This window comes from Oxyura jamaicensis, chromosome Z (assembly GCF_011077185.1).
Source record: "Oxyura jamaicensis isolate SHBP4307 breed ruddy duck chromosome Z, BPBGC_Ojam_1.0, whole genome shotgun sequence".
Taxonomy (NCBI): Eukaryota; Metazoa; Chordata; class Aves; order Anseriformes; family Anatidae; genus Oxyura; species Oxyura jamaicensis.
Window position 1 is genome coordinate 45284177 of NC_048926.1, and position 11209 is coordinate 45295385.

The 11209-nt window shown below is 34.7% G+C and overlaps 1 protein-coding gene across 1 annotated transcript; it reads right to left on the reverse strand.

The window, feature by feature from the left end:
- Positions 1–39: 39 nt before the first annotated feature.
- Positions 40–10001, reverse strand: LOC118156768 (protein FAM240B-like). The gene is made up of 3 exons (XM_035310999.1): positions 9760–10001; positions 3987–4135; positions 40–1361 (listed from the first exon to the last, which is right to left on the reverse strand). Exons 2-3 carry the CDS (start codon positions 4130–4132, stop codon positions 1229–1231), a joined length of 279 nt encoding a protein of 92 aa, XP_035166890.1. The 5' UTR covers positions 4133–4135; positions 9760–10001; the 3' UTR covers positions 40–1228.
- Positions 10002–11209: the final 1208 nt, after the last annotated feature.

Below are 11209 nucleotides of genomic sequence, written 5' to 3' on the forward strand. Positions count from 1 at the left end.
TTTTTTTTTTTTTTTTTTTTTTTTTTTTTTGTGTGTGTGTGTGTGTGTGTGATAAAGTACTCTTTTCCTATGGGAGAATATCACTATGTAAAAGTGGGAACAAACTGTAAAATTATGTGTTTTAATGAAATATTGTCTTAAAGGGATAAATATAGCATTTCCATGAGGTGAAAAAGGTTTAATTTTTGCTTTGTTTTGGAATTTATCAAATGTATTCATACTTACTTGTTCATTGTATACAATGATGAAATGTAAAATTTCACCTAGATCAATATTGTTATAGAAAAATATTTTAGACTTATAACTGGTCTCTTGACCATCGAAGAAATAAAGAGTTAACAAGTAAATGTTTTTATCCAAGGGATGTTGTGGTATTTACATACATAGACTCACAAGAAAACAAAGCACACTCTTATTACCCTATGTTTTGTTAGTACTTCCTGTATTTCACCTAACCTAGAAGGAGAAGCAATGCAGCAAGTGTTTAGATTAGTGCAAACCAGGTATGGCAAGCAACACCTTGCAGAGCATTCTTGTACTGTTATGATGAACTACCTTCTGTTTCAAACTCCCTTACCTACCCACTTAGACATCTCTCAAACTAGTTCATGATACCGTCAGTAGTCTTTTTTATATCCATGCACCAAAGCAAAAATTTTTACCTTTTTTCAACTAATGATTCAGATCTGGAAACTCTCCTATACATTGATCACTCTCATTCCTTCTTTTTCCTGATTCCATTTAAAAATGTATTTCCTCTTTTGTCCAGCTTATCAGACTGATCCTCAGCCTTCTGTGACTGGCAAGGTGGATGACACCTGCATTAAGCCAGAGTCTGAGAGCTCTGTGAATGGAAACGTACAACTTTACTTGCAACAATCTGAATGTATTATACCTAGTAAACAAGTGATACTCTTTCTGAGAAATATGTTTGTTGTCATTTGAAAATGCAGTTACATAATAAAGCTGTCCTACTTTGGGGTAATAATATATTATGTGGATTTATAGATGCCTGCTTCTCATCTCTCCCTCCATAGTCTTCAAGAGATTACGTACTGTGGCCTTATTCTTGCACTGAATTTATGTAGGACTTTACTAGGAGCTCTAATAACTGGTCTGGAAAAGGGCCAGAGTCTGAGCTCTTGCTTGTTCAGCAATGTAACTGGTTAATAGGGGCATGAAGAAGGTCAGAGTGAAGCGCAGGGCTTTTTATATTTTCACAGTAACCTTAAGCAACAGTTTTATCTGGTGAGGAAAGAGCCTCAATAGACAGCAACGTCATCTGCTCTTTCTGCTTTTTCATGTGCGCCTGGACCAGCTTTGCTCGGCCTTCCAACCTCTCAGTCCACTCATGGCGAAGCCTGCAAAGAGAGGACAAGTGCTTAGCAATCACCAAGCCAAATCTTTAAAATACATCCAAAGCTTTTTAGCAGGGTTGAATCTTTCCCCTCTTTCATCACCACAGCACTTGTCCCGTATTTATTTACCATCTACACATCTCTCCAGCTTACTGGATTGGGAATGCAGGGAAGAAAGAGATAGCACTGATGGTATCAGTGGATGACATTGCTGGATTCCTAATGAGTCAAACAACTGCTGAAACACTGTCAGTGTGAAGGGCTCTGTTTTTTCCTCTGGGGTATTCTCAAAGCTACGCTGTCTTTCTGATAAGGTCATTTAATGTAGAAATTAAAAATTACAATTAATATCCTCACTGCAAATTTACTGCATAATGCTCTGGAGAAGAGCAAGCAGGAAATTAAATATGTCTATTTGGCTTTACTTTGAAACAATAACAACAATGAAACAAAATAAAAAAAAAAAGAAGAAAATATAGACATTTGGAATCCAAAATCTCTGCAGACCTTGTATGTGTTTAATGAAAGGAATTGATGTCACATGCAAGAGGAGCCACATAGCTTCAAGGCACAAGTTTAGTACAGAGAGAAGAGAAGATCACTAGGGACTACTACAAGATATGGCTGGTAGGGTCATTTTCCAAGGAAATGGCATTATGAAGCACCTGACCCAGCAATACTATAGGATTAGATGTCACATGGTAATGCCAAATACATCATGGAATATAAGGTGTTTTTGTTTGTTTGTTTATATATATATATATATATATTTATTTATAGATTTCATTTAATGTATTAAAAAGAACAGCAGCTAATGATTTCATCTGGGAATAACTTAGCATTAGCTGTTTCACATGGATGCTTGTGTTTGATAGGCTCCTGAGTTTGACTGCAGATTGTATTTTAAACTTTTCCCATTTGGTCTGCCCTGTCTTGACTTCACTATTCTCTCATTAGTATAGTTAAGCCTCAAAAAGCAGTGTAATTAGATAGTAAATATTTGCCATTCAAAACACTGCTGTTTCTTTTTAACTACCAAACTAGGTGTCACAGAGGGAGCACCTGTCTATATTTAGAGATGTTTAATTCTCCCAGGTGCCACTTACATGGGTTAGTGAACCTGTACAGTTTGTAATTACAGCGTCTATTACCTACCGAATGTACCTTTTTTAAAAATTAGAGAACACTTGTGAACTACTTGGGCTTGTGACCTTGAAGGAATTTGCCTGTGTCTATTAATTACCTGAAGTAATTAAGACATTTTCAAAGTTCTTTTGCTGCCTTTTTATTTTTTCCATTCAGGCAAGATCATGTAAAAACTTTAACATTTATAATTCTGTGGAATTAAGAATATTAATGACACAACCATGACTGGAATTTCTTTGTGATGTCTCCTTGTGGCAGAGGAGGTTTTTGCTTGTTTTTGGTTTTGAAGCCATAGTGACAAAGATTTTCAGCGCAGCAGAACATTTTCCTGGCTTTTCTCTCCAACAGCTTTGCTATCTGAGCTTGGGAATATTACTGACTAGCTGGAGTAGGATACTGAGAACAGGGCTGTCCACATCTGATGAAAATGGGACACATGGTGTACCCGGATATTGATTTCCTCATCTTTCAGATGATGACAAGAGCTTCCTCCTTAGGTGCCAGGGTCACAGTATCTGGATTTTTTAAAAAACGATTCAGTCCTTTTCAAGTACATACCAGTTCGTTGAAATCAAGTTAATTTATATGAATGTGCCAGTTTTGAGGAAACTTATGCAGGAAAGCCTTTGCCAACTTCAAGAGAAAATCCCATAAGAAAAATACAAGAGAGACATGCATTTCTTATTCTGCTGCACTGTCTGTTAGTCAGGGGATTCACTTGCTATGTTGAAGGCCCTAATTCAAATTGCTGAGGTGCAAAAGGTTGAGCAAGTATTTGAGGCAATCTACTACACCTGAGTGGAGTATTTATACTACAAGCCACTGCTCTTTCTTGGTGGTGGTTATTGTTTTATACTGTTTTGGCAAAATAAAATTTAAAAACTCAATTTTATTTTATTTTATTTATTTTATTTTATTTTATTTTATTATTTTTTCTGTTGTAGAGCAGGAATTTTTATGAGATGGGTTTCATGGAATAGGTAAACCTTATTGTACCATTTCTAGCTTTGGGTTTATATGATGTAAAAGACTGTCAAATATGATGAAGGTGCTGTGGATCTGATTATGCTACACATTAAATGGGTGGTTTAACTATTGCTTTAATGTGAATCAATTGTATTTACTGAAGCTGTACCAGTTCCAGGTAAAAGTCCTGATATGTTCTAGCTGTCACAGACCGTAGTGCCAAGGTTCTTTATTTTTATGTGGCTATGCTCAAAGGCCTCTAAAGAATGTTCAAGAGGTTCAGGGATGAGGGGTGTCTGAGTTTCCATGCAGAAGAGGGATGGAAATATGAGACAAGCAGCTGTGAGAGGAAAAGTGCCAAAGACCCAGAACACAATCTGTGCTATGAATAAAGCACTACAATAATGGGTTACTAATGGGCTACTTTTTTTTTTTTTTTTTTTTTTTTTTTGAAGACAAAAAAAATCATGATGATATGACTGCTCTTTTGGCTAAAAATTAAAAAATACCTCTTACTTGTTCAGTGCACTTTTCCTTAACCTAAGCTCTTCACCTTCTCTTTGTCTGGTTTGCTCTTGAATGACTTTCTCCCAGAAGTTCTTCAACCCTTCTGCATCATGACCACTCATCTTGTGGCGTCCAAAGTTAGTATGCTTGCTCATTATCTGAAAAACAATTTGGTGTCAAATCAGTTTTTCTGTTGTAGAGCAGGAATGTTTATGAGATGGGATTCATGGAATAGGTAAACCTTATTGTACCAGTTAGGAGCTGAACCTGAGGAAGACACTATTTTGCTTAGCCCATTGCAATTTCTTTCTCATGAAGGGCTTTTAAAATAAAGTATGTTGTCTAAAGAGTATAGGTAGCCCATGCTTACTCTGCCTTGTTGCAAACTTTCATGCATTGAAACAGTCCTTGGGTGATAGTTAAATGTCATACCCATATTTTTGGTACTGAGTAAAGACTACACATGGTAGTTTTCTGTAATATTGTGGAAAGCTTAGTATGTGAGAGATTTTAAACGGTTTTGCAAGAACTTGGGAAAAATACTTTCAAATATAGTGAGTGAAGTTTAGATGAGCTGTTGTGAAGGATTTTCTCTTTTTCTGTCTCCTGTAGTTTTAAAAGAGATCATAGATGGTGGTTATCCAAGGGAAATACTTTGCACTTAAATGATTCCTATTACTGCTTCAAATGATATCAAACACAAAATATGCCTGGGAATTATGAATCTGAAGTCAAAGCATACAAAGTGCAAAGCTCTAGGGAGCTTGTTATGGGCTTGTTCTTTAATTTATCAAAATTTAAACTTAAATACTACTAAAAGTAGAGCTTGTTAAAATGTAAAGTTGAATTTCTCCAATAAATAAGAAAACGGGCAGAAGTGAGGGGATTCTTTTCCTTGTTAAACATGTAGTATTGAAAAGTGGATAGCTTTAAAATATTCAAATGTCTTAGATGCTTGCTGATATGAGCAAACATGCATTGGCTTTCAAATCTTAATGGCTCTTTGAAAAGTTAAGGTCTGTTGCATACTCCCAAAGGAAATTATCAGAAAAGTTGTATCATATGCTATTTGTTTTTGGTCAAATATTGCTTTGGTAGGAAATTATATGAGGTATGAACTACTTCTTATTCTTCTACCCCAAGCATGAAGCACAATTGCACAGAATCACAGAATCGTAGAGGTTGAAAGGGACCTCAAGAGATCATTGGGTCTAACCCCCCTGCCAAAGCATCACTCTCATGCTATAACTCCCTCCAGAAAGTGGGAGGGTTGAAGAAAGAAACAAAACATGCTCCTAAGTTTTCTATAACTAGATCAGTACATAATTTGGGGATCGCTATGAAATCCCTTTGGTTCTCTATATTTTTCTATATTCTACTGTCACTAGATACTTTTGCTTTCATCAGCATTAGATATAGACTCTGATATGTACTTGACAATCTGCTCTGCAGATATTGCCATATTTTATGAGGTAAACTTATGAAGTATTAAGAAGTCTATGCTAGTGTAGGCCAATGTGATTAAACCTTTTATTTGTCCCATGTTGTAAACAGAAGATCAGAGAAAAAGAGAGTGTCAGACACAACACGATTACAGCAGTATTGTGCAAGGTCTTCCTACCAAATACCGTATTTAATCTCCTGAAGTTCTAAAAGGGCACAAAGGTGAGTTCTTGGGGTATTCCTAGACTAGATAAAAAAAATAAAAAAATAAAAGAAAGACCAATAAAAACAAATAATTTCTACAAACTTGGTCCTAAGTCTAACCAGATCGAAAAACTTGCTTAACAAAAAGAAAAATCTCTGCAACATCCCGCTGTAGTATATACATATGTGTGTACTATATATATATATTTTCCACAGATAGCTCTGGTTTCTTAAACATAGCACAGTAAAATTGTGTGGACTGGTTAGTATATGTAACATAATCTCCTAAAGGATGGAGTATCAGGTATGCTTGAATGGTTATGCTAGTTGTCACCACAAGGTCAGCAAGAGAAGTAATATCACCAAACCAATCAGATATTTTCATCTAAGGCAAACAGAAGTTTTCTTATGTTTCCTCTGCTGTGGATTGGGAATGATGTAGCACAGTGGAGTATAGCAGGAGTTATTATATGGTTACAGCAGTTTTACTAGCACCAGTTCCTAAATGTATTTTGTATATCAGTGATGTGAGAATGCAGGTAATCTTTTAATGATCTTTTAGCTCTATCTGAGGCACTAGAATAACAGTATTATTTAAGGTTTGATCTTTCAGAATGTCGTGGACACATAGGAACATGCCCTATCTGCACCCTAGTTCTATAGACTTTGAAAATGTTACAGTAAATGCTCTGGTAATAAGTAGTTACAGTGAGTGATGGAATATGATTATTTCATCATTCCTAGACCAGCAGGTCACTTGAGTCTTTGCACCATTTGAAGGATCTTCTATCAGTAGCAGCTGTCCACTTGACAATCCAGATAATTATACTGTTGCCGCAGAAGCCAAGTGCAAGCTGCTGACAAACTGAGTAGGTTTGCCCTCCAAACCCTATTACATTTTGCCTTGTGTAAGAGTCTGCCACAACACATTAACCTTTCATTAGAAATTAAGATTTTATGATTATTAAGCTTCTAGTAGAATTTCTTCAGGTGGTACAAGGAGGGCCTCCAGTCTTTATCTTTACCTCTTTATCTGTTTTGGCTGCCTTGGATCTTGGTGGCTTCACTCAGAAACACAAGTTATGGTCAGGCAGGTACCCCAAAAAGGAGGTACTTCTGCAAATGTTAGTCAGGTGTGTTTCTGGGAGATTTTGGAAGCCAAGGACATTTGACTTAATAATGGTTCCTAGGAGTATCAGTAACAGTGAATATTTCACATGGTATCTATCACTGTGGTTCTGGCTAAGACAGATTCTTGATATAAGACTTTTGAAGATGATGCCATCTGGCATTATTAGCCTGAATCTATCATACTGTGAAGTATGAAAATATCTTTTCTGTGAACCTCATGTTACAATATCTATGTAGAGAAAGAGTAAAGCTCATGTACACTATGTAATACTTTTTTTTTTTTTTTTCCTAATTGAATTATAATTAGGAACTTCCTTTCTGAATAATCCTCCATTTGTTTTCTTTGTATCAATCACTCTTCCTATTTTACTTCTCTATTTTTTATTGGTTCATTGAATTTCTGTTTCCATTTAAATGTCCCAATAAAATAAATTGGAATTACACTGACATTTGTATTTAATACTGGCAAACTATTTTGTTCTTATTTCTTTTACTCTGATAACTCAAGGTTCAGAAACTGTCAGGATGGTTAGATTTTCCTTGTCAGTCCAAAACACTCTTAGATTCTCTTGCCTAACTGGAAAGTAAGCAAGAAAAATGGGTTCTCTCTCATCTATATTTTAATTTCAGATAATGAATTATCGTCATGAAGAAACTAAAGGAAAGTTGAGGAAGCATTTTTCTAGTTACTAATGGCAAGGTGACTTAAAATGTGTTTCCACTGATAAGAAAGGAAAATAGGAAACAGCAACATTTCTGTGTTCATAATGAATCATTCAGAAGTCTTGGTGTGAGTGTAATTTATGGACTGAAAAATTTACTTATGACACTTTCTGTGATGTATTTCCTATGAAGGACTACTAGCATGTGCATAATGGTAGTGCTGGGCAGAGTGTAACTAAATCTACTAAACTTACTACAAGTAAGATGGGTATTGTGGGTTGTGGAGTCCAACCTGCTGATTTGAAATATAATTGACTGATTTTATTTATTTATTTATTTATTTTTATCAAATTAAACTGATAAAACAGCTTCTAATTAAAAATAAAATAAGGTCTTGGCAAAAGGAGCTTATATGTTAGGCAGCTCTGAAACTCAACTGTCAGAAATATGTGTATGAGTGTATGAAATGGTTTGTTATACCATTGGTCCTTTACAGGAATTATTTTTTGTGTTGCCAAATTGTTAGTTAATAGAGAATGGCCATGCAGCAATTTGTAAGAGGGCTGTCACTTATGATACCCAGATAGCATCTGTATACAATACATTGGTTTAAATTCTTTGACCTGCTGTCCCAGAACATGTTTAAAGGAGATTCAAAGAATGAGTGATTAGTACTTTTTCCTCAGAAGTTCTCTCCTGTGTAAGGGAAATTGAATTTTGCTCCTAGCTGGGAGGTAGCATATGCGGAGCTTTTATTCACTGCCACTAAATTAATACAGAAGTAGCCAGTGGTACAACCTTCTGTCTTTTAAACTGTTTTGCAGACATGTGCTTTTGAAAAGTACTAAATTAGTATATTTCCAAATTCTCTGGCCTCAGTCCCTTCCTAGTCTGTATAATTTGAATTATCAGAATATCATACAACTTTGACTGAAGTACCAAGAAGACATTAAACAAATATCTCATGCAAGGAATTTATCTTCTTCACCTTCATAACCATCTTTCTACTTTGGAATCCTGCCAGAGACATTTTTAGAGTCAGCAATTACACTTGCTCTTTTGAATAAAAATGCTATTTTTAGTAAAGTTTATGTAAAATAAACAAGGAAATGGAGAGGATCTTGTCTGAAATATCAGGAGGCATTTTTTAACCCACTCTTGATCTTTCCCTTCAACACCTCATAAGCTAGCTTTCATCTTCAGTATTTAGTATTTTATGTAGATAGAAAACACTTGTTCATACAATGAGAATCTCTGAAAATCTTTTATTTTCAAGTGAAGAATATTTTAATGCATTGACAAAGTTGTTATTTAAACATATTTTGAGAAAAAATGTCAAAATAAATTTTAATCCAAATGATTCATAACAAAAAAAAAGCAATCAGTTTGGTTATTAAAAAGAAATGAACCTTATGTTTTCTTTCTTACTGGAAAATACTTTAACCATTAAGATTAAATAATGTTTAAACATTTCTAATCTTTATTTTCAAACTGTGTGCTGAGACAATAGAATCTTTAAAAAGAATGATTTTTTTACTATATATATAATTTTAAAAATGTTTCTTTTCTAAAAGGTGGATATAGGTAAATTTTAACACTTTCAATAAATTAAGGATTTAACCAATTTTAACTGAACATGAACAACATGAACATTTATGTTTCTGAAGGATTTTTTTTTTTTTTTAAAGTTATTGTAAACAATGGAAAGGCTATCTGTGACTTCAGGTGGAACTAGTCCCCAGGGTCATATCATGAACATGAGCTATTTTATCTTTGTTGGGCCACTAATTAATCTCTTATTCTTTTTGCCCTTCTCTGGGATTTTTTTGCCTAAACATAGATCATTTTCCAGTATTATAGAATTGTTATTGCAGTATAGTTCCTGTGATCAAGGCCAGTTTGTTTTGTTTTGCTTTTTAAATAATAAAAATAAATCTTTATTTTCTAAAAAGCTTTAAATTAGTCGGCATATTGAAAAACCTGATTTTACAATGTTTTTTCATTTAGTTGAAGTATGTATGTTATCACAGAAAGTGTAGTAATACCCCAAAACAACATAGAAACAAACAACAGGTTAATAATTGAAGTTAAGATCAGAGTAAAACAAAAAAAGGAAGGATAATTCCGAAATGTTATAAATCAGACAGGTGCAGATTATCTTTCAATAAAATCTACCATAATACAAGGTCATGGAGGGAAAAAGAATAAAATGTTATTCAAATTCACACAATTAATTAAAAATAAAATAAATCTAAGTGCATGTATGTTTAGGTGAGTTTAATAATCAAGATAGGAAGAGAAAATCTTATTTTGGCCAAAATACAAGAATATAAATGCTTACTTTGAGTGTATAGTAGCTTCCTCTTCTGTCAAAGTATGGATTTCTTGAGTGATTACTGAATACTGTCACTTTTACCTCTGGGTTCCCTTTTTCAAGAGGACTCCAACTGCCAGGAATAACTCATGAAATCTTTTCATCCATCACTTATTTTTATTTGGGGCTGATGACATCTGCTATTATGGATTGGTTTAATGGCAGGGGCAAAAAACCCAAACCTACAGTCTCATTTTGTGAAGGCTGTAACACACCAAGTAGAATGGCCAGACAGTTACAGGGCACAGACTTTGAATGCCACATTTGATCTGTGCTATAATTTTTGGCAGGTGCTGCTGATGTCATAAGTTGGCTCTGGAGAAACAGTTATTCTTTGACAAGTGCAGATCACTGGAACATAACTTCCACACGACTTGCAAAAAATCAGTACTGTCCCCTCCAAGAAAACTGATAGACCTGAAGAAAACATGTTGAATAACAGCCTGTCTCAGATTGAACTACTGAGTGCCTGGCAGATAAATAAACTTTTTACCCACTTTTGAATTGTTGCTTTGTAGGAGCACCAAGCAGGCTACATGACAGGATTCCAGCTAAGCTGTTAATACTCTCAATAGCACAGGAATTTGAACTCAGCCTTCTGCTATCTGGAATTATAGAGTATACAATTTGTTACAGAATTTGGCACTTCCACTTTCTTAAGACAGATTCTTCCTCCCTCTACTGGTACCACTGGAACAGAAAAGCACAGGGCAGTAAGATGTTGCTTACTATGACAAATGGAGAGAAGATTGAAAAAGACCTCCTGATCTCAGATGCTATTGGCCACCTGACTGCATAATCCTTTTCTTAATTTATGAAGTTATGAAATGAATTTGGTAAATTAGTTACTTAAAATGAGTTGCTTCTGGCTCCTGATATTTCCATTGAAAGATTGGTCCAGAACTTTTCTGCTCAAAGAACTATATATTTTATTCTAATTTACAACCTAAATTTGCTCTAGAAACAATTTCCCTTCTCTAGATTCTATGGCATGTGTAGAAGAAATTGTTTCCCTTTCTCCTTTGTTGTTTTGATGATAAATCTGTCAAGGGCACTGGATTCTTCTTATATCTGTTCTCTTGAACAGATCTCATGGTCTTTCTCTGTACCTACTCTAGTTGCTTACTCAGTGATAAGAGCTGTATGTAGTATTCCAGTTGAGTACTAGTATCTTCTACATGACACGAACACTTAATTATCTTGTTTAGATATAACTATCTGACTTCTAGAACCACATTTGTCTTTTCCAAGGATGTACCATTCTCATAAGCACTCTCCAATAGATTAATGCACATGTAGTTCCCCTCTTATTTTTATTTTCCAACCGATAAGCTCCAGCTTATAACATAAATTTTAATTAGATTCTAAATTCATGACCTGTCTTTTGTACCACTTTATTTCAGTCCTTCATATCACC

Coding starts and splice junctions, on each gene's coding strand:
- LOC118156768 (XM_035310999.1), bottom strand. CDS start 4,132: ATGAGCAAGCATACTAACTTTGGACGCCACAAGATGAGTGGTCATGAT. Junction 1,362..3,986: donor AGGAAAAGTGCACTGAACAA/GTAAGAGGTATT, acceptor CTCTCTTTGCAG/GCTTCGCCATGAGTGGACTG.